The sequence below is a fragment of the Dicentrarchus labrax genome, unplaced genomic scaffold (assembly GCF_905237075.1).
Source record: "Dicentrarchus labrax unplaced genomic scaffold, dlabrax2021, whole genome shotgun sequence".
In the NCBI taxonomy this organism is placed as follows: Eukaryota; Metazoa; Chordata; class Actinopteri; family Moronidae; genus Dicentrarchus; species Dicentrarchus labrax.
The window spans coordinates 8,041,054-8,064,873 of NW_026136717.1; the positions used below are offsets into that span (position 1 = coordinate 8,041,054).

Below are 23,820 nucleotides of genomic sequence, written 5' to 3' on the forward strand. Positions count from 1 at the left end.
TGTTATTGCAAGACTTCCCCCTTTCCTTATGCATCCTTCCACCACCACTCTGTGTTTTTATGTCTGATCCTAAAGTCATCTTATCACAAAAGTAGCTCACTATGTTTGGAAGTTATTGCACAGTTGCGACGCTCTCTGGTAAACACGTATAGGCTGATTGTAGCTTGGTCTTGTCATTTTTTTGTCAGCTGTCACCATCTGCCTGCCTGTCTGCCTGCCTCACTACCACATTCCTTTACAGTTTCCAGGACACACTATGGAGTGAAACAAGAGTGTGGGTATAGAAGTAGTCTTAAAAATAGATCTAGAGGCTTGTATTCTGCCTGAAAGCCCCAGATAATTCTTGGTTGAGGCAGGATAGAAGCACTTTCCTGCCTCTGAACTTTGCTCTCCCTCTCTGATTTTCCCAGTTGCTCCATCCCACTGGGTGCACTGAGTTAATGAAGGGGATGGCAAGCAGTTAAACAGCTTGTACAAACCCCCCCAAAATCAGATGAATGTGCACAAAATTACCAATCCAACCCATGCCTTACTCCTTCTCTCTTACAACTTACCTTTTCTGTATTTTTAATTTCTTACCTCATTTTAAAGTCATCTTACTTCACCTTTGCATGTCATACCTCAGTTTTCTTCCCTTTGTATATTTTCTCTCCTACTAATTTAAATCCGTCCCCTAGCTTACTCTTCTTGCAGTTTCCTTAGCTCCCATGTTACTCCCTTCTTTTAGTCTCTCTCGTTGTCACCCCATTTTTCATAAATTTTTTGCTACTGTATCTCTTTCTATTTGTTTGACTAGGCTGCAGTGCACTCCACCTCTGTCTTCTTTGTCAATTCCCCTTACACCTCCCTTTTCCTCCCTTAACTTTGCTCTGTTTCTCTGTCTGTCATTTATTTTTAATGCCTTTGAGACCTGCAGGTCTTTGCCAGTTCAGCTTAGTTTGACAACAAAACAGTAGAGCTCTGTATGCGTGAGGAGAGGAGAGGAGAGGAGAGGAGAGGAGAAAAGGTGAGAAAAGGTGAGAGAGTAGGGGAAAAAGTGATAAGGTGACAGATACAGGTTCAGACATGAGGAGGGAGTGAAAAGGCCTCATTTGAGTTGTGGGTCATTTCGAAGGTGAGAATGAGAAAAAATAGGGAATTCAACATTAAAAATATGATGGTATAAAGGGAAACCATGCCTGGGACACTCAAATGAGGACAAAAAAATCTGGTTTGCGGCGTAAAGCCAGCATATAGCGCACAGAATAGAACAAAATGACACATGCAAAATACATTACTCACACAGTGAAATAAATGACACAGATTTAATTATTTTGTTTTGTTTATTTATTGCTTTTTCAATGTGATGGGTTGTTTTTTTATCATGATGGATGAATTGGAGAAGATTTTAAATGAAAGTGGTGACTTATTTTTGAACATCATCAGACCAGCTGGCACACATTCACCTCATCCAGATTCCTCAACTTTTAGAGAAGAGTAATGTCTCCATTCTTTCCTCTTGTTTTGTTTAGAGAGAAATGGTCCCTTCTCCTTTTCTGTTTTCTGTCACTATAAATCATCTTCTTCCTCCTGTCGTATCAGCTGTAACATTGAGAGCAGCCAGAGCTTGTGTTGCCATTTGATTGAATTTCATTCATTATTTGCATATCATCCACCATGAGTCATAACCTTAAGTTTCTGTTATGGAGACTTTTTCTCATAGTGAGGACATGACATTTATGTTCAACAGTTTCTGAGAACTTTCAAAATGTGATTTCCAACTGATAATACCTGAGCTTTAACAGCATATATGTAACAGCTGGAACTTCTATCCAGTGATTTTCAGGTAAATGTTAGACTCTGCTGTATATTATTGCTCCTCATGCAAAGTAATTAACAACCCACATTTTACCCAAATGGCCTCATGTTTTTATAATGTATGTGAAAAACATGTAACAGGTATTTTTTCCGATAAAAAGTAACATTGTCTGAACAAATTCCAAACAGAAATGCGGGTACAGAGGTCAATTTTTGTTTGTTTCACATATAAAGCATTAGTCCACCCCACTCTTATGTTCTCGGTGGTGGTACATATGCCTTTAAGTATAGCTGCATAACATCTAGATAATGATAGTGTAATTCATATTAAGCAAAATGATGAAAGGGAAGAGGGAAGGAAAGGGAGGTTGAAAGAGATGTGGAGTGCGAATGAATATGGTGCAGCGAAGGAAGGGAAGAGACACTTGGAGGGAAAGAGCAGTGGAGGTGTAGTGACCTACTTATCAGAAAAAGGATGCTGTAGTGTTTCGTATATACTGTACAGAGAGCGAAGGAGGAAAAGATGCATGGAAAGTGCACCTGCTCCCCCCCTCCCATCCCACTACTCACTGCCATCAAAGATCCAGATAGAGAAAAATGATTGTCAGTGTGCCGTGTTGAATTGTCTGGTTGCTTTGAGAGGACCCTATGATGGTTTGTTACCAAGTGCACACACACTCTCCACACTGTCACTCTCTGCTTCTCTAGTTCCTCAGTCCCCCTCCCCGGTCACCACTCCCTTCCCTCTCTAATTGTATCACATTGGTATTACTTCTGCCTGCTTGGGCTAATGACAACATGAGTGTAGTTCCGCAGGCCAAAACTGGCAGGTGTACGTCACTGGCCACATGTCTCTTCAGCTCTGTGAGCCTAAATATTATTTTATTTTCTGTGTGTATGTGAGTGAAAGAATATGACAGGGACACAGAGAGATAGAGGGTGAGCTTGGGTGAAGCTAACCTCATATGTCCCATTAAAAGTTCATGATAAAATGATTAATCTGCAGAGTGTTCACATGATTCAGATTGCATCAGTAACGTGCAGCAGCCTCAAATCTTCAACGCCACTTCATATTTGATTGTGTTGTTGCATCTTTGGTAGTGAACGTGTCCCCCATATCTGAAAATGTATCATGACCTCTGGGTCTAACTACTACAGTAATATTGAACAGACTGTAAAAAATGCATGGGATAAGAGAATGTTTTATCCCTCTTCCTGCAGCTCCTAAAAAAGATGTAAAATGAATCTTTTGGACTCTGTGTGCTGGCAGTGTATAATCTTAAGTTTAATTTTCAGTCAAGCACACTGTAATCAAAGACGAAGTGACTAGCTGCCTGTGTCTCCAGCTGTTGCTAGTTAACATACAGAAAATCCACTGTCTGCAGCGTTAATCAAGCAATAAGTGTATGTGTAACGACAAACTGTATTGCACAGCCCTTAAAATCAGTGTTTTATTCACAGCATTTTCTGTATTTTACTTCATAGTTGTTGTTTTTTAGTTTGGTGTTGATTGACATTTTTATTGATTAAAAGTTTTCAGTTCAGTCTATAAAAAACTTTGTTTATGATAATGAAAAGTATATTGTGAACTTTTTAATGGTGTTATGAAAGTTGGCTGTTGGGGTCAAACAATTAAGTAATGTTAGTTATAATTAAGGAGATATTGCTTACAAACACATTTATTCTGTCTATTGACCTTTAGCCCTGCACTGTAGGATGTTTTGCTGTGTTAGAAACCAACAACATGCCATTGATATCAAGACTTTTTTAAAGCTTGTTATGTTTTTCCGCATATGAAAATATTCTATTTAGAGTAACTAAGACAGTTTCATATTCTAATTGGCAAAACCTGAATAATGCCTTTCCCCCTTTTCTGTTGATTTTCATAGCCTGTGTGTCTATTGTTAAGGTTTAAAATAATCAGCATATTCATATATACACAAGGGTTATGTATAAACTATGTAATTCCTATGAAGAGCAGATCCCTTTATTGTCTTGTAATCATTCCTTATGTAGCACACTCATAATATAAATACCCTCAGTGTTTCACACATTGGATGCTTGAATGTTGTAGCTCTTAATTAACCCAGGATCCCTGCAACTCTATTCGTCAAAATAATTTTTTGTATCACATGTAAATATTTTATATTGCATATTATGTAATTAAATAAGGCTCTTAGCTGATTCTGTTATGCCGGGCAACTTGATCCATGGGTTTAAATATGGAGGCAACAGGTAGTTTTATGGAGCTGAGAGGAAATGATAAAGTTAAAAAAGGTGGTGGAATTAAAGAGGAAGCACTTCAGGGGTAAGGTGAGGAATAGGTGTAGCCTCAAGAAATGTTTGGCGTCGTCACAGTGAGAAAGATGGGCAGTAACTTGGCAGCACTGATGAAAGTTGAAAGATGGTTTGAACTTTTGGGTGAGCCAGAAGGGAAAGAAAAGAGTTGAGCCAGAGCAATGGGCAAGGCATCAGCCGCAGGGCAAGAAGTGCCAGCTGCAGAAAAAAAATATTTTGTAAAAAAATACATTCCTTTAATATTGCACTTGCAGGGAAAAGTAAGGCACACTGGTAGAAATTCCAAATAACTTTGCCTTCGACATTTTTAACCGGACACACAGGACAAGGTAATAACATGGTTTCACATAATAGAGCATTTTTTTCCCAGCATGCCAACATGCTCTAAGTGGCAATTCAAACATTAGCATGTTATGTTCACCATGTTCGCTATCATAGTTTAGTGTGTTAGTGTGCTTACTTTGCTGATTAGAACTAAACACAAGCTATAGCTGAGCCTGATGAGAATGCCATTAGATGTGCAAGTATAAAAAAAAAAAATTACTGGGCTACAGTTGTGGACCATCAGATTGACCCACCATACAAAAGCTGATCGAAACACCACGACTTGGCTAGCTTACCATGACATTTTCTTATCAAGTGACAGCTGGAAGTATACTGTTGAGAACTTTTGTTTTGACCTATTGGATTCTATATGTATGAGTTGAATGACTTTAAAAGGCAGAGGCAGTAGATGTTAAAAACAAGAGTGGAGCAGTTATGAAGGTCATATGCGGACAGCCCAGAACTTTCAAGGTATTTATGCTCTGCGGACACTCGACAAGCTTTCTATATTTAAAATATCTAAAATTCAACAGTTTCCCAAAGGTGATGAAACTTTGATTGAGACTTTTCCTGGATAGGGCATTGTCATGTTCGAGTTTATTCTCTCGTGACTCTACTCTGGCTGTATTTAGACTGTTGAGACATCACTAGTTGTCTTATGAACCATGTATGCTCAGACATCTGGAACATGAGTATACTTTATGTTCATGTCGTCTGGATAGCTGCTAGTGGGGTTTGTTTGTATCCATCCATCCATATCTATACTTCTTGTACTTTCATAGCACAAGAATGTACCTTATCTTGAATAAACCTGTATGTGGCACGGCTGAAGGTCCGTCCAAATCTGGACAGCTTGTATATCTGATATGTGTGTGTATTTTTTGTGTGTGTGTGCGTTTCCACCCGTCGCACCTCTAAAGCCCCAAACAGCTTGTAGTGCCGTCACAGACATCTGGTTGCCACTGACTCTAATGGTTGCACTGATGTTTAATACTGCATGAGACATAAGAGTAACTGTGTGTGTATGTGGGTGGGCAGGCACCCGTGCCCATGTATTTCTTCCAGAGTGTGTGGTGTTATTTGGTGTACGTGTTTGCGTCTCCGCTTAATGTGTTAGACAAAACATGAACATTTTAGGCTAACCTTTTCTAGCAGCTGGGCACTTAAAGCTGTGGGATTTTTTTATTATGGAAAAGAGGGGGGAGAGAAGAGGGGAGTAGATATGCAAGAAGTAAATTAGAAGGGGATGTGTGATGAGAGGAGGGTAGAAAATGGAAAAAGAAAAGAGATTTGAGAATGAAGAGAGGATTCAAGAGAAGGAGATGGCAGGTGAGGAATGGAGGGGAGACGTGAGAAAAGGACAGAAGTGGAGGGGAAATAAAAGGAGACGGGGGAAAGAGTGGAAATGAGAGGAGAGGCAAGGAGAATATGAACGGAGAGGAAAATTAGAGAGTGTTCTGAGGAGGAGTGGAGGCAAGGCAGAATGGGCGATAATTGATAGAAAATTCAGAGAGCGAGAAAAAAGGAGAAAATGAAAAGGAGGAAAAACCGGAGAGCAGCAGAGATCCTCTATTGCTCATTAGGGTCATTATACCTCCGTCTGGAGCGCACACACACACATTTACACACTTACACACACACTGAGAGGATTGAAAGGAGAAGCCAATTTAGTCGGGTATCAAAAAATGAGCCTTTTGATGAAAGGCAACGAGGGACTGAAAGGAGGTGAAAGGAGGGCGTGCGTGCGTGCGTGCGTGCGTGCGTGCGTGCGTGCGTGCGTGTGTGTGTGTGTGTGTCTTGCCCCCATAGAGTGTCCAAGTAGTCAGTACTTAGTCATAATATGGTTTTGTTATGAAAGACACACATATGCAAACATATTTTGGGCCTTGGCCTGTAAGTGCTGCTGGTGGTCTGAGTTGCCAAAAAAAGATGATTAGAGGGATACAGTGGACAGAAGGAAAATAAACACTCAAACTCAGAGGAAGGAAGGAAGGAAGGAAGGGAGCAATGAGTTTAAATGAAGTAAGAATGAAAGGATAAATAAAGCCAGGGATGCCCTAGGGACTCAGACACAGAGCGGGAGGAAGAGGGAGAGTGAGATAGATAATGGTTTTGTGAGATGAAAAAAAAGTAGAGGCTGTATAGAGACGGGAAATGAAGGTGAAATTGAAAGGATAGGAGGAAAATTGAAATAGAAGGTGAGGGTTGGATAGGTTGTATTTTGGATTCAGGTACTCGGTTGTGGACTGCCAGGCAAGCTTCGGACAAGCACATGTCGAGTACAGAGCAGATAATAAAGAGTCAGCGAAACCTGAAAGGTGGCAAAAACAGGGCCAACATTGCCCAAGTGTCGCAGTCTGGATGTTTATTTGATCATATCCATAAAAACGTAGGACACACTTTTACATAACTAAGGCAAAGAATCTCCAGTCTCGCTTAATGAAATTGCATTGATCATGGCTCTCTTGTTTCTAGCTTTTAGAAACGACATATGGAGGGTTAGAGAAGGTGGGGAATGACTTAATTAAAGCGAGACCGATACGCCTCGCTGTCACCATATTGGTCACCAGTCAGAAGATATTTGTCACCAGGCCAATGCAGCCAAGGGAGGTCTCCATAATGATTTAAAACAAAAAAGGAATGCTTGGGTAACTGTGCTTTTGTGTGTGATAGTGAAGTGTGAGGAGGTCTCTGTAATGATCCACTACAGGCATCGGTTCAGTGTAATTGGTGTTCAATATAAAAGCAGATCAATGTAAGGCTCTCCCTGCTAACTGCCAATACTATCACTTTGGTGACCTTTTGGTGTCTGATTGTTGAGGATGTGTACATGCCAGAGCTGGGAGTAAGTCACACATGTGCAAGTTTCAAGCAAGTCTCAAGTCTTAACCTTCAAGTCTCAAGCAAGTCCCGAGTCATTTTGTGAAAGTCGAGTCAAGTCATAGCTTAGGTCAAACAAGTCACAAGTCAAGTCATAGAAATATAATAAGCTGGACACATGAATTATCATTGATATTGTCGCTGTTGGCAGAAACCTCTTACTTGGCTAATGTAACTTTTGATTCTTCTGGTCACCCTTCAAGTGTTAAGAGTAGCGTAATTCCCTTGGGGAACAAGCTGTGCGTAAAATGTGTATGTGCGTAAGGTGTGAGTGGACGAGCGAGAGTGAGCGAGCGGGCGGGCGGGAGCGAGAGAAATAATGTGTTCACGTGGATGCAGGAGTAAAATAAACACCACGCTATCTCAATGTCAACCTCCCGGAGCTCCCGTGTCTGTGTTTGTAATTTTGGGAACAGCTGCTGTGCCAGCAGCTCCTTCCAGTTCCATCTTCCAGTGCTCCGCTCTGGCCTCTCTACAACCGCTGCAGTCAGTGATGGGTGCGTTACTTGGTTAGTTTACAGGTTGCCAGGTTCGCCCACATGCAACAAGAAACATCCGATCGAAAAAATATATATTTTTTTGATAATTCACATATTAATAAAGACAGCAATGACTTGTCGAGTCATTTTCTGCAAGTCTAAGTCAAGTCTCAAGTCATGAATAGCACGTCAAAGTCAAGTCTTTTATCACTGTTAATCAAGCAAGTCACAAGTCTGACTCCAGTCAAGTCACTACACTGGAGTCCTCCCACCATGGTACATGCAAACTATTTTCAGAATCTTCTACCAAACCAGTATATATTGTATAGACTAAATCAGTGGCATCCAACCAGTTTATCTCAGCCTCTGAAGACAATCGACTTTGTAGATATAAGAGGATTCTACAGGACATTATGTGCGTGGGCTAATTCTCAATAGAGAGAGCTGCAAAATTAGTTATTTTTCAAGGTCTTTTCACACAAGCTGTCATATGGATTTCCATATGTGATGTGAGATTCTGAGTAATTATAATATCCAGCAGAAGAAAACTCTCTAAATAGAAATAGGCATGTGTTGTTTATGAACAAATGCGCTATGTTCCCTATGTATTCCCAAAGTTTTACAGTGTTTGCATTCCTAATTCGGTTTTTGTAAAATGTATTCCATTATTGAAGGCAAGTGTCAAGGTTTTCTTCTCAAATACATTCATGAAAATTGAGTTAATAATAACACAGGTTTTCAAAGCATCAGTTCTGTTTATGTGAATGCTTTGAGTAAATGTGTGAGCATAAAAAGCAGAGGTGAGAGACTGTTCTTTTAAGACATAAGCCTGTTAGTCATTTCCATGGCTGACTCCATTTTATCTACTCCCTGCACTGCATACAAACACTTCTCCTTGTTCCCCCATTTATTTTCCTATCCCAGCAGGGTTCATACAGAGTAGTAAAAGTTTAGAAAATGCTTAGTTTCCAACAAAATCTGTTGTTTCACCTACACCATCACTCATGTAAACCTGTCATCTGTTAATATTTGAAATGAAATATTCCGCCGTCATCAGATGAGGAGTGGAGCAGAGCTAGATTGACTGACATGGTCAACAAATTGAAAAAGGGAAGCTTTTACCTTCTGGCAGAATTCCCTTTTTGGTTTAGGTGAAAGTATTTTAATTTTATTCTTAAAAAAAGATGTGCGAACATCAGTCCCATTAAGATCACAGTATCTGTAAATGTTGTAAAAAAGGAAAGATCTTTTTCCCAAGACAAAATGAAGTAGAAGATCGATTTCCTATTTGAAATTGTGGTGAACATACTGGCTCAGGGGGCTCGCGACAGCATACCCAGACCAGATTTTAAATTTGCACATTGCAGTTACAAGATACAGACATGCATCCTCGGCAACTGAGACGGCAAGACACCCAGTTTTGAAGAACATCAGTTAAATTAAATTCAGAAGCTGGCCAGATTTTTCCACAGCTGCCCATAAACTGTCACCAAATTCCTTGGGAGTCAACCCACTTACTCATTTAGCCACGGAAGGAAAAAGTAGGAAGATGCTTCTGAGACACTGAGTCACTAAAACTAGAGACCAAGTTGTGAAGTTTGCTATAGTTTCTGTGTCAAATGAGTAAAAGTGGGATTTTATTTCTGTTTGTCATTGAGTTCCTCCCACTTTTGGTAAAACTAATCCTGTTCTTATGGGCTGTGAGGCTGAGTTGTGGTTGTTTTCCTTATCCTGATTATATCTGGTAATACACCCCGCACCTATGAAAAGGAATTACATAACAGCATAAAGTTTTCAAGACCAATTCTGAAGCACTAGTTGGGAAGCATCAGGTTTTACTTGTCTAAAACAATTACCAGCAAACAAACTTTATATTTTGCTTTTTCACATTCGTCTCACTTCTCTTCCCTCACCTCTCTTCTCACCTACAACCGCTCTCCCTGCCTTGATTCATTAACATTAACATGACACTTATATTCTCTTCTCTCCTCATCTGTATGTTATTCTGTCTCTTTCCCTTTATTACTCTCTTTACCTCTCTGTGCCTCTGCCTCTCTGTCTGCTCCTCTCCCTCCCTAATTGGTACACTATCAGTTGGAGCTCAGATATTGCTGTCACTTTCTGTCTTTGTGCTTCAATACAGGCAGTGCGTGTTGTCTCACCATTTCTTCTCCCTACATTAGCTTCAAGTGTGGATTTTCTGTCTCCTTCAATTCCATACATAAACAAAACCTGACGACATAGAGAAAATCTTAAACTAGCTAGCAGCAGGACTGACAGTTGGGTGATAGTGAGAAGGTGAAAGGTCACGGAGGAGAAGGTGGAGATAAATGAGGTGTGGTAGTGGAGTCTGTAAAGTCAGGATGCAGAGCAAAGTGGAGTGGAGAAATTAACTTAATGGCAAAAGACCTCGAAGAGTGTCTCTTGGAGTTTTCACTGTTATTACGAAAGCAAGCTGACTGTGAAATCTGGTCTTGGGTCCACTTAAGGAGCCTGAGGATTTAGGCCATTACCATGTAACAGCTCCTAAAAGGGTTTTGAAAGTAACAAGGATCTCATTCAGTCGTTGGTGGAAACCATATAAGACCCATAATCAAGGTTATTTTACCTCTCAAATTTTCCAATTTTTGCACCCTTAATAAGTAAGCAAACAATGATGCACTGAAACATTTGAAAGGACATTTTATATCTACAACATACTTTTGAGTTTGGTCAGGCACTGAGTCATTTGTCATCTGAACACTCACTGATTGGTCCAGTACACATCTGACCAGGCTGAATCGATTTTCAATTGGATGTTTCCAGACTTAAATCTGGCAGTGAAAGTGAGCTTGAGAGAGGTATTCTGGCACTGAGAGCAAAAATAAATTAGAACGAGCACTGTATCTTATCCACAGGCGCTTATATGAATCATGATGTGAATGTTTCTGGCTTAAGAGTAATGAATGAGCCAAAATAAAAGGTCAACCAAGGAGATAGTCCACCCACCAACCAAGTTAAAGTAATGGATAAAAAAAGATCAAATGACATTGAACTGTGCGATGTACAAAGCATTTCAGCCTCTTCCAGCTTGTTGTTGGGATTTTATGGCCAGCACAAAGGTTGCTTCTAGTTGGTGAACATAGTGGAGCATTAAGCGGCTTAAGAGCTACTAAGAGAGTAAAGTAAATATTTGACTTATGTCTGCCAGGGTGCCAGAAACAGGACTCTGCTGGATGTGTAAATAGGATATTGTTTTCTAGCACATTAGCCATAACAACTTTAAAATGTAACATGTCAGTGTTGTTTTTTATAGCTTGAGGCCAAAATAAATCAATGAACAGTGAGACTTTTTTTTTTGTATGACAACATGCAAAAAAGGCAATTAAAGCCTCAGGCATTTGGATCAAACTGTTTGAGAATGTAGTATTGTTTTGTGGTTGTGCACTATATTGTATGAAACCAGTCCTGTGAAATCATATGACAGTTAGTTAGTGGAAATTAAAGTAAGTAAGAGGTAACAATATTAAAGCAGTTTCAGGAGTTGAGCCCTTTCGATGAATACAGTGAAATGAAATTCTTCTTTTGCTAAAGAGAGCCATTTCTTTCGGTCATGTATAATTCACAGTGGCGAGTGTGATATTTATCTCTATGATAAATTGCAAGGCACTGTGACAAATCCACTGTGACAAATGCACACAGATTTTTATTTTATTTTTTTTACTGCAATTCACAGGTTCAGTTATCTCCCAGTTGTTGGATAAAACCTATTTAGTCAAGCCACTGATAGCAAAATGTCCAAAATCCGTGTACATCAGAATAACACAGTCTCTTTCCTAAAACGTTGAAATACATATTTTACAGCTGTCCTCTCGCCTTATTACACTCGTAACATATCGGCATGGTCAAGTGAAACAGTGCAACTCCACTTTTCATGCTGTTGGCTTTTTTTTGTTTTCGATTTTACACTTTCCACCACATGCTCGGTAAGTTTTATGACTTGGGCCTCTGAAACCAATCCAGAAACTGTTCTGGCATTCTTGAAAAGCATGAGCATCAGTGGGGAAATTGGCTTGTTTATCTGAATTCCTCAAAAGAAAAGTGTGTTTTTAGAGATCTGAGATATTGTTGTCCTGCAAAAGCAGGCTGGGGAGAAAGGATTTGTAATGTGCCCACGGCAGACCATATAATGTCAGAGAAATACACCACTGACCTATGCTGCAGAGGGAGTGGAGGAGAGTTTCTGAGTGATGTACTTCAAGCACTGAAAAATGGAGTCTGACAATAGACTATTAATATTACAAGTAAGCTAGTAATAACTGGAGGTCCTGTTGTGAGCTTGTGTACAAGTTGTTTATGTGTATTTACTGATAAACAGGAATCCACGGGAAAACAAGGGGGGTGATGCTGGATTAGCAGCAAGACAGCAGCAGCAGCAACAACATGCGAGAGAGTGTGCAAGATGATGGGGTCCAAATCAGTGCAAGAATGTGTCAGCGGGTCCATTTCAATGCCTTTGTGCTTAAATTAGTAATGTCTATGACTATCCAGAGAGCGCGAGAGAAAGGACACAAGACAGTGAGATGGCGACATGGGGAGAGCGTGAGAAGAAAGTGGGGTTCTCTTGTTAGACAGCGCCCTGGGCTGAAAGAAGCTGACACCTTGACTTCAATTATTAACATTGTACTTGGCTTTTCATTCAGTTGGGCCTGTCTCTCTCTCTTCTATCCATCTGGCTACAAGATCTCTAGAGGCACTGCTTGGGTCTGACTCCACGTTGAGTGTGTGAGATAAAGGCACTTTCTCGTCCCTGGGTTGCTGTGGCACCCATTCATCTCATATCTATATGCCCCTAAGCCAAAATTATTATGCTTTATATTCACAAAGGCACATACACAAAAGCATAGCATAACATAAAAGTACATTGTCCCTCATTAGCACAGAGCAGACAAAAGTGAATGTGGAAGTGCTTTAACACACACATTGTGTTTATTGGGATTCATTGTTGGAAATTAAATGATTAATGTTTAGGTAAGATTCATTTTAACTCTAAACCTTAATGACATGCATGATACTTGAAATTGTGTATCCACAGTTTCTGAAAGCCCTCTGGAAAAAAATTGTCAGTGTTATTTTTTTTATTTGTTTTTCTCTGCAAAACAACCTCCATCTGAGTGGTTCCAATAACTGAGGCTCCACTGAGCTAGTTTTGCGGGTTCCAGTCCAACCACATATCCCATATACATGTTTGTGCAGTAAAGTGTAACGGCAAACATCTGTCTTGCTGCATGTTTGATTAGTCTCCTGACACGAGTAGGACAAGATTGTTTACTGTTAGGAATTTGATTTAGAACAATATTGGTTCGTGTTTAAGGGCTCAAAATGTTTTCTGTGTGGATGTTTGTGTGTGCAAATGTATTTATTTATGTCTGCCTGGCTCATTGCTGTTGAATGCATTTTTAACGTATTTACATTCATGCAGATTTATTTACTATATTGTTGTTTCTTTGTCTGGATCCAGTTCACTAAGACTTGGCAATCTTGCTTCAGTGTTCAGGTCAGTGTTGCATTACAAAATGCAGGGGTGGATATAGAAAAATATTCATGGGGTGGTAAGAGGCTGCTATGGAGACTTTATGGGGTGGCAGAAAGATCAAATATATCAATATTTGTTTAGAAAGCACCAAAATGAAAATATCTGAACTCAAAAATATAATAACAGTATTGTGGTGCATTGGCAAAGCATTAGAAATATCTAAAGGTGGCATTAGAAATCAATAAATTGTTTTATTTCCACATCTTCAGACATTTTCCAAATACATGTCTCTTTTCATTTAACTTAAGCATATCACTTAGTCTAAAATGTGGCCATATCATTAAATAAATATCCATTTAACACATTTATTTTTAGAATTAATCTAAATGAATGTGTTAAATTTGACAGCATTTTACACCGAACTAGTGTGGCAGCTACGGTGGCCAGGAATGCCACCCTTCCAAATCTGCCCCTGCCTATCAGGCCTATGATGACTGATACTACTACTTTCTTTCGATTATATCACACGTTTGAGTAGCATCACAGGAAAACTTGCATACAAATTCTATTTATTGTGCCCCTAAAATCCTAGATACTTTTTCTTCTTCTCGTGTATGGGTTTTTAGAGTAATCATAGAGCAGCTTGAGCAATCAGATTAGAAAGCACATCTGACTCTCACACCTGGTGAAAATGCCAACCAGGAGACAACATAGCAATTGCCGTTGTCACTAAACATCTGGCCTTGCCATGGGAACACAACCATACACTTGTTGAATTACAAGCCCTATGTTGTGTGTTTGTTGCTGTCAGAGAAGTAGCCGTGCAACTCTTTAAAATCAGATTATGACACGCTGGCTTACACTGTGCATTTTCGCAACTCTGATACATCCACAAAATAATCCTCTAATTGTCTGTTTGTGTCTGTTAGACTGTTAGTTTGCAGCATGTAATCACAAAACATACAGACAGCATCTCAAGCACAATCACCCCATGGGGCTTTACAGAAATAGTCTCAAGACCACCAATCAGGTCAGTTTTAATGAGTTTTGGCCGATACAGATTGGCACCCAATCAGTCGACAGATTCCTAGTTGGTGTGGACAGCTCCCAGATGTGAAACTGTATAAGAGGCTGTTGGGTGGCCCTAATGGTTTCTAAAACTTTACTGCAACAGCGAGACGACAACAACAAAGGCCAGGATGTCAGGGAACAGATGAGCCTTTGAACTAATAACTGATCCTGCTCCTTCTTTATCACTTCAAGTTGTTGTTGCCTAGTTAATGCCCAGACTGTGTGATTATTAATAGGATGTTGCTGAAAATAGACTTGATCCTCAGTCTGCTTGTGTGGATGTACTGACTGAATAAGTCAAAGCTAAGAGCAGCATCAGTCTCAATGTGAGAAACGTTTAATGTTACCGTATACTCCCTCCCACCCGCCTGGGGATGTAGCAGTTTGATATTAAATAACAATGTGCAAAGGAAAGCCCTGGCAGCCATCGGACAGCCAGTCAGTCACTTTAACACAGCAGTCAACACTAGCAGCTGCATCGGTCTTCTGTATATGCTTGGCCTGCAGTCTTAATGGGGTGGCCGAGAACAATTTTAAAATGCGGTTTGTTCACAGTAAGGAAAGATTTAATGAATAGAGAGAAAAAGTAAACACAGTGTATATTTTCCCATGGGCTTTGGCACAGAGGGGGGCAACTGCCTCAACACTACTGTGGAAACAAAGTGCCCGAGAGTTGGCTACAAATCCAAAAATGAGAAATCGATCGATTATACGCAAATGCTTTCCTTTCTTTTTAACAGTCCTGTTTTTATTACCTAACTTCCAGTTTTCTCATGTCAGATTTATTTAAAACCCTCATTTTCAAAAGGCATGTTTTAGTGTTCAACTTTAAACTCTTTTAGTTTGTTCTGGTAGCTGCAGAAATCACCTATGTCTCTGCTTTGTGTGCTTGAGTAAAATATTTAATTTCTGTTGCCCAATTTTTGTGAATCTGTCTGGAGGAAGTCATTATTTTTTACTGTTTATATATTGTCCATAATAATGTGTGGCAATCATGCAGACAATATTCCATTATCCTCATAGTGGTGGGAAAAGGCCCTCCTGTAGATATCAGGGTGGCATTCAAATATTTTATTGTTCCCACCAGAAAAGTGTCAGTCAATATTTACAAAACTTATTCTGTCCTCTGGAAACTTTTTGTGAGTGCACAGCTGTTGAAGCTTGCTAAATAATAAATGGCGCAGACGGCAATCTTTTTGTAATTTTAATCATATTTCTCAAATATAAAACCTATTTTAGAATGTAAATCTATATTTTTTTAACAGTTTGTAGAGTTCTGCACATGCACATCAGAAAGTGTGAGTGTGGAACTTGAGATCTACTTCAGTGACACTTGAAGTGCTGATGACCAGCCTCAAGCTTTTAAAATCAAAGGGAAGTGCCAGGCTTTATGAAAATCTCAACCTGGAAATTGGGGCTTTGAGCCTTGAAACTGCATATTGCACAGATGTAGAGGCAGTGTGCGTGGGCAGCAGTACTTGTGACAATTTCCTCTGCTTCAGCATCTCATACATTTACAGCTTTATGTAGGCAGTCCCTTTCAACTTGGTCTCCATTTTATGCTGAAAAAGATCAGAACTCCTCCTTGGTGCGGGATATTTCTTTGAATAAGCCATACTTTGAAATATTAAATCCAAATTGAAAAATACATTAATGTCCACTCATAGCCGTAATTCAGCATTCAGCTTGATGTTAAGATGTATTGATGTGTAAATTGTAACAGCAATTTGACATCTGATGCTTCCCTGCTGTTGCTCTCCTACAAGTGTTGTGTTTGCGTGTGTTTGCGTGTGTTTGCGTGCGTGTGCGTGTGTGTGCGTGCGTGCGTGTGTGTGCGTGCATGCGTGCGTGCGTGTGTGTGTGTTCCTTTTGCCTCATGCTTTAGCATTCTTCTGTTAATGACATCTACTGTAGCACTAGAGTATAACATGGTTTTACAGCAGCCTGAGTATGGGTGGTCCATTTACTTTGGCTCTTATAACATAAGCCCTTTGTCATCATGCAGTAATATTGAAGCACATTTTTTGCTAACATGCTTTATGGAGGCAATTATACAGTATTTTGATCATTCCGAGCAATTGGAGATGAACAAAATTGCTTTAAAGAATGAGGGCAAAATCACTCTAGGTAAAATGGTGAGTTGTAAAGAGCAAAAGGATAATGAAAAAATATTGTTGGTCATAAATGTTGGCAGCTCTGCACATCTACATTGTCTGAAAATATTACCGGCATATCATCAGTGTGGCACAACATTGTTATAATTATAATTTCTACTCGTCTTTCTCTTCCAGCCCTCGAGGGGCTCCATATGTTGTAGTGTTGGACAGTCCTCACTCTCCTCTTCACATCTCCTCTCCTTCCTCTCTGCTCTCTTGCCAAGTGGTTTGAAACCGTCCAGCCTTTCCATCTCTAACTCATCTCATGCTTGTTTTCTCCCCTCTCATCTCCTTATTTTGCTCCTCTTGTATGTCCGTCTGTCATCGCATTCCAAGTGCGGCTTAATCTGCGCTTACATTGTAGGGACAGACATGCTTTGCGTTTGTAATCGTCCACATTACAGTCTAAGAAATGCTGTGAACAATGTTGAGATAATAGAACAAGTAAGGAATGAAAAATCCTGCAGTGCTGAACTGAAATGTTGAACTGACAGTGGGTTGCTATCACTTATTGTTTCCTAAATACTGTAATACTTCTAAAAACTGATTACTGAGGAAGACACAAATATTATAAAAATATTTCCTGCAAACAGGTGTGTGGAAAGGAAAAAATAAAAAAACCTAAAATTACTGGACCTTGTAAGGTGATACAATAATAGCCCTTTGTGCTAGGCAATATACTGGATGAATCAGTATACTGGTTATTATTCCGATATGATATGATAGGAATTTTTTATTATCCAGCCTTACCTTTGCATAGCTGAAACAACTACTGTAACTTATTTGTTCTGATGCAATAGAACATTTGAGAAATGTCTCAAGAAATACTAGAAAAGTGTATACATGACAAAATGTTTTTGAAATCCACCTTAACAAAGGCAACACAGAAGTACTGTATAGCATTCTTACTATTTGTACATGGCTCTGCCTCCACACTTGATGTTAATTAACTCAAATTAAATAAATTTCATTGTAATTTGCAGACTTTTTCTTCACAATGTTAACTGTATTTTTGCTGTTTATTTTCTTATTCTCAGATTTCATTTCTATATCAAATCAATAACAACCCAGATAAAGACATTGTTCTGTTATACAAAGTCCTTCACTGTTCGCTTCCCTGTCCTGTTTCTGCCAGGTCTTCCGAAGCGGCGAAGGCATGGGCATCCGTCTGGACAGTGCTTCTGCCTTCCAGGGTGCTATCATTTCCCCCCACTATGACTCCCTGCTGGTTAAAGTCATAGCCAGTGGGAAAGACTTGCAGACAGCCTCTTCCAAGATGAGCCGAGCCCTGGCCGAGTTCAGAGTGCGAGGAGTCAAGGTAGGACATTCAGCCACATGAGCTTGACAACGCTGGTGCCTAGTGTGCAGCTTTTTCCTGCTTTTATTGGCATTTAAAGTACTGATTGTTTCTTGTGGGGTGAGGAAATGATAACCGGGCTCTGGAGCTGATGGAAAACTTGGTGGATACTGTCAAAATGCTTTGTTTTCAAGCTGAAAAGAAGGCAATTGTCATAGAGCCTGAATGTTTGACATGAGAAAATGATGTGAGATGTACATGATGGTGTTCTCTGTCTGCTATGAAGGAACCCATCTTGAACTATTCAAGGCAGTCTTACATTGTTGATAGTGTGATGCAGTTAAAACTAACTGAAAGAGTGAGAGAGAGAAGGTTTCTATTTCTTGAACCAACTGTAGACAACAATTGTTACAAGTTACTGTGAAGTGACACCGCAGCGATCTTGAACACTCCTTACATCTCTGTGTGACCAGATTACATGCTCTGTTATCGTAATTTCTTGGTTTTCAGACTGAAAATATACTCTGTCAGCGTCTAAAGCTGCCTGATACCGCCGTGCAAGAGGGCAGAGGTGTTTAGTTTAAGGGAGTGCTAAACATTATTACCAGGTGCAAACGCTTGTTGACAGACAGCAGCAGTGTCAGCAAAAGCCAGTATTAGCAGACAAAGGAGGCAGAAGGTAATTAAAAGTAATGAGCTGCTTGCTTTGTTCATGTACCAGTCATTTGAGAGAATGATGTAATGAATTGCATCACGTCTCCTGCACCTTTTTAACTGGGTTTATTTTCAATGTTTTGTATTTGTATCCATAAACAGAAAAAGCTGCCCAGAGTCTCTGTACAAAGATCCGAGTTGGATTCTTTGTCACTTCACATTCAGCTTTAACAGGTGGCTGACGTTTTGTTTGAAGCCAGTTCACATTTTGAGTTGGATGAGAAAGAAGCAATGAATCGACATTAATGCAGATCTCTCTGGTTATCATTTTGATCTCAGCATTCTCCTCGTTTACACACATGTAATTTGCACATTTGCATCTTTTGATTTTCACCCTGCAATTAAAAATTATGATTTTGCTGTCTGGATGAGTCTGAAGTAACCCATGCAGGGAGCTCTCAACATGTGCCTCTTTTTGCTCTGCACGTTGAGGTGAAAGGTGTGTTGAGCTATTAATCAAGCTACAAGTGTAAGCTGCATTGGGCAGCCAAGGTCTGTGATGATTTTGTTGTAGACTATGGATTAACCATGAGTGATGTACACACAGATTCATTACTGTATTCAGTGGTTTCATTTCAAGGTGAAGCAAGGTATGTCAATTATCAAGCGTGAAGGTAAACAAGTCTTCTAAGCAGTGGAGTTGTTATTGTTTTTGCTGTGTAGAAATGTTGGTAAGCTGAAAAATCACTTAAATCAATCATTTCACATTCTGTACACTTTGGTTGTAGCTAAAACAAGTATAGTCAATTAAAAGCTGAAACGCCATAAATGACTTTGAAAAAGGTTTTCTTTGTAAATCAGTTAGCAGACTGAGAAAATTAGCAATGCAATTAGAGAAAAGAACGTCATGTCCTACTTCTTTGCAATAACTATGTAAATTAATGTGTGACTTGACATCCATAGATCAAGAACACATTATTCAATTGTGTGTGTAGGCATTAGTAGCCAGTGTGTGAAGATAATTAAGGTTTATAGGTGTAGAATGTCAGATGATTCAGTACACACATTTCAAATCAATTACATGTTGAATTGGTTAACATTTGCTTTGTTGTATTTCATACTACCCTTGAAGACCCCCTTGAAGAGGAGATGGTACATCTCAAGGGGTTATTCCTAATAAAGACTTTTCAATACACAGTTTCCTATCCACAGTGAGATGAAAATCAGGTCCATGAGGATAAAGGGATTGCTGTAGCTGGTGGAACAGAAAATTCTATCAGCTCAGTTGTAGTAATTCTTCAGTCTGTGTTTTGAATTAGTCATGATGAGGTGAAATTGCAAGTCAAATTGGTCTTCTCAACTCTACTTTCTCATTTAACTTGGAGTGCACTTTACAAACTGTCAGCACAGATTTAATAGATTAATTTTCTCTTCTGATAGAGTGAGAAAGTGTTTGATGTTAGCTAAGAATTAATGGGCTTGTGGACACTGTCCTTTGTCCTCGCCTCTGTAGATTATGTAAACACACTCTAGAAAGTCAACCTAATGTGCCTTTCCTGTAGTGGCTGCAACTGAAATCATTCTGTACGACGACAGCGGCTGTTTCTCAGTGTAAAAATGGTTTTGTGTTCTTTTTGGTAAGGAAAAAATGGAAAAAAATGTGGATAGCATGTGCTGATCCGAGTACTTTCTATTCTGCACCAGCAACCTAGTACAAAAGCTTTGTACTGCACTGAGAACAGCAGACAACAGTACACTGATGTAAAGAACACCTGATAACTGTTACAAGGTCTTATATTAAGCATGTTTCTCCTAAGATTGCTGGTGGCAGACTGAAACCATGGCACCTCTTGTCAAAGACTTGAAATTTAAGCACCATGTCTGGTTTGTCTTTTATTCTGACATCACTGAATTCAAAGTTGTTTAGAGTGGGCTGCATGGGTTTAATGTCCTAGAGTTAAAACAAATCCAAGTACTTGTGTCCTTGCCAACAACTTGTGTGGGAGACAGTGACATCAAAGTATACACAGAGACTTTTTTGTTTTTGCACATCGTCATAGATTCTGTACTTCACTTTGCCTGTGTGACCAATAAGACACATTTGCTAATTTCCCCAGTGTTTTTAAGTTTAATTATTGTAGAGAATTGTTCTGGTGTAGTATCCTTGCAAGGAATCTTTGTGCTCCCTTTGTCCTTGATGGCCAAACCACCATTTGATGCATTCTCTTGTCGCTGATAAACAAACTTTTTATCCATCCACCTTCCTTGTCTTCTCCTGTTTCAATATTGGTGCATGAAATCATCCATGCCAGCTTGAAAAACCCACATTACATATAACACACATTTAACACACAATTATAGCTCAGGATCTGAACAGCTAGTTAACTGCATCCATCTGGCATCAGGTTTTAATCTGTCACTGATTAGCTTTATGCAGTGAATCCCAGATGGCTTTTGCTTCCTGAGAACCTGGATTATACTATACTATTCTTGGTTTTCTACTGCTATTAAAAAGTTTTTGCTGAAGTTAGAAGTTTGAGATGTGATGTCAGTTTGACAACGTCAGTCAGTGAGTCATCCCTCAATTCCCAGACTGTGTTTTCTGTTCTAATTAATTTCATTTAGCTGATATCTAGTAGCATAAATAGTTGGCTAAATTGAGTCTTGAGGATCCAGTGAAATTCATGTTTCTGGACCTATGAGAAGGCACTTGTGGCAAAGGTGGCCAATAAAAATGTTGTCTAGAACAAGGATTGTGGTTTGTTTCCTTGATTTCTGAGCGGTAGCTTTGGAGAGAGTTGTTGTACTGGAATGTCACAAGTAAGTAGCAAGAGTGTTGGCAATAAATCCAAACCCTATTCATTCTTTAGTTTGCTCGCAGAGATATAACATAACCCCTTAACATTTTTTGTGGGAACAGTACTGCTTTTCAGGTAACTGTCTGGGGGCTTCTATAGACATGAAAGCCCCTCAGAATGTTAAGTATAGTAACCTTTAAATTCAAGTTTAAAAACTGAATTCACCAAAGTTTGAGTTACTTTGTTGATGCTTGACAACATGCTGCTTTCCTCAGTTGTGTGGTATTATGTTTGGCCTTTCAGGAAGCTCTGTTTACCTCCTGCCGCTGTGTATGTGTGCATGTCTCTGAGCATTGTTGTGTACGTGTGCACATTTGTGAGTGTGCTTGTGCAATAGATGAGCCGTGTGCTAAGCGGTAAAATGCCACACATTCCAGCAGCAAAAAGAGAGAGAGGGGAAAGTGATGGACAGGAAAGGGACAGGACATGCGGAAGCAGGGGAAAGATAGATAGAGAAGCAGAAGGACAACGGCAAAAGGGCAATCAAGATGAAGAGAGTGTAACATAAAACACCGGCAGGTGGTACAGCCCATAGAGACCAGTACACCTGTGGCTGTCATGTTTGAGTCTGCATATTGCCGGTTAAATATAAGAGAAGTGTTGAAGACTGAATAATGTCTGTGCATTTCCATTTTTTATAGTGACAACCTAAACAAGTCATGATTCTTAAACAGTTTTTTTTAATTTTCTTTTTCAACAGCATTAAATCACAAAAACCCAACTTCACTGTTCTTTAGAAATACCCTTTCCTTCGAATTGGCCATTCGCTAAATTGCTCACCCAATCTGTTTGCAACTGTAACAAGACATTAGAAAACTACTAACACTGCTCTACATTTTAAAAGTAAGAAGAAAGAGGATTTTTTTCCTTTAACACAATATCATGTATGTAGCCATCAACTGTGTATTTGAGACATCTTAGGTAGAAAACGTCATCCATAGACGGCATTTTCAACCAATTAATGGAGCAAACATTAGCTTGATTACTAGCTAGCTGGAGCTGATCTGGTCTGCCAGCAACAGTTGTTTTTTTAACCGACGAATTTGCAGACAAGAAATTAGAAGGCTGCTTTTGTATAGCTTCCCCTAAACGACCCATCATTAAAGCAGAATGAAAGAGTTTCGAGCAGCAAATCTGAAAAGTAGGCTACCAGTTCTTGATTGGGCACAGGAGGACCTTTATCTCCTCCCTGAATTATACACATACTACAAGTGCATCATGTCAGTGCAAGTACATGATCATCCGTCCTGTACCTATCATCACACAGGTTGATGGTTTGTTGTTGGTTTGTTTGTGAACACATGTAGATGTGAGCAGATTATTCCTGGACTATGGAAATATGGAGAAAGACAAATGAAAAAAAGAACAGAAAGAGATGTTTCTCCTCACAGCACTCCCTTAACAGACTCAATATTCTGTCCAGTTTGGTGGAGAAGTCAACAAATTGAGACATTTGTATGTGAGACTGTAGGTTTCTAAGTCTGTCTGTCTGTCTGTCTTCCAGTGTATTTCTTTAGATGTCATTTTTGTGACACCGGGGGCTTTGCTTCGGGCAGTGTGGTTTCACTGCTGTTCATCTTTACACCTAATCTGTAAGAGTGAGAGTATGAGGTTGTTGCACCCACCTGTGTGTGTGTGTGTGTGTGTGTGTGTGTGTGTGTGTGTGTGTGTGTGTGTGTGTGTGTGTGTGTGTGTGTGTGTGTGTGTGTGTGTGTGTGTGTGTGTGTGTGTGTGTGTGTGTGTGTGGGTTGGTGATGATATCCATCTAGAGAAGCTCTCTGAAGAATCTTTGTCATGTTTCACTTCAGTATAGCCTACCAGATCAGAGGCTAGTCCCCATCTTCAGATCATGGAATAGTTTTTCATTCGGTTACTTCTCTTCATTTATGTGAGAGAGTAAGATCTCTATTTTTTTCTTTACTTAGCACCTCTGTAATACATGATTAATCAAGAGTCGCATGAATTTTGATCTGTCTTTTGGACCAGGTCAGAGGGGCTTTGACTAGACACAAGTTCATTTTAATGGAGAAAAATGTTCTTACTGTACTGTCTCACTGCTTCCTGCTAAACAATTTAAACTAATCTCTATGTTTATTTGTTTGTTTAGCCTAGCAAAATATATGTGTACAGCTGGAATTCATTATATAAAAAAACTGTGTTTGTAAGACATTTTCTTTGTAGATAATGGATGGGCTACTGTGATTCTATATGACGGCACTCTGCGCAGTTATCCGTGGAGCTGGTCATTGCCACGTTCAGCAGATTCAGTTTTTCCTCATTTTGTGACGCTAAGATAGCGTAGTATTGACACAGCAAAATTTGGACAGGACATCAGTAATCCATCCTCAGCTTGAGTATTTGTTGCCACACACACACACACACACACACACACACACACACACACACACACACACACACACACACACACACACACACACACACACACACACACTCCCTGTTTATCTGGTCTCAAGTGTGTATGTGTCCTTGT

The 23,820-nt window shown here is 39.6% G+C and overlaps 1 protein-coding gene across 1 annotated transcript in view; it reads left to right on the forward strand.

Moving 5' to 3' along the window:
* LOC127379184 (pyruvate carboxylase, mitochondrial) overlaps nucleotides 1–23,820 on the forward strand; it is a 282,379-nt gene that overhangs the window by 116,234 nt on the left and 142,325 nt on the right. The window contains exon 12 of the mRNA XM_051428466.1: nucleotides 17,656–17,838. Coding sequence (XP_051284426.1) covers nucleotides 17,656–17,838 — 183 coding nt within the window. The remainder of the gene's footprint in view (nucleotides 1–17,655; nucleotides 17,839–23,820) is intronic.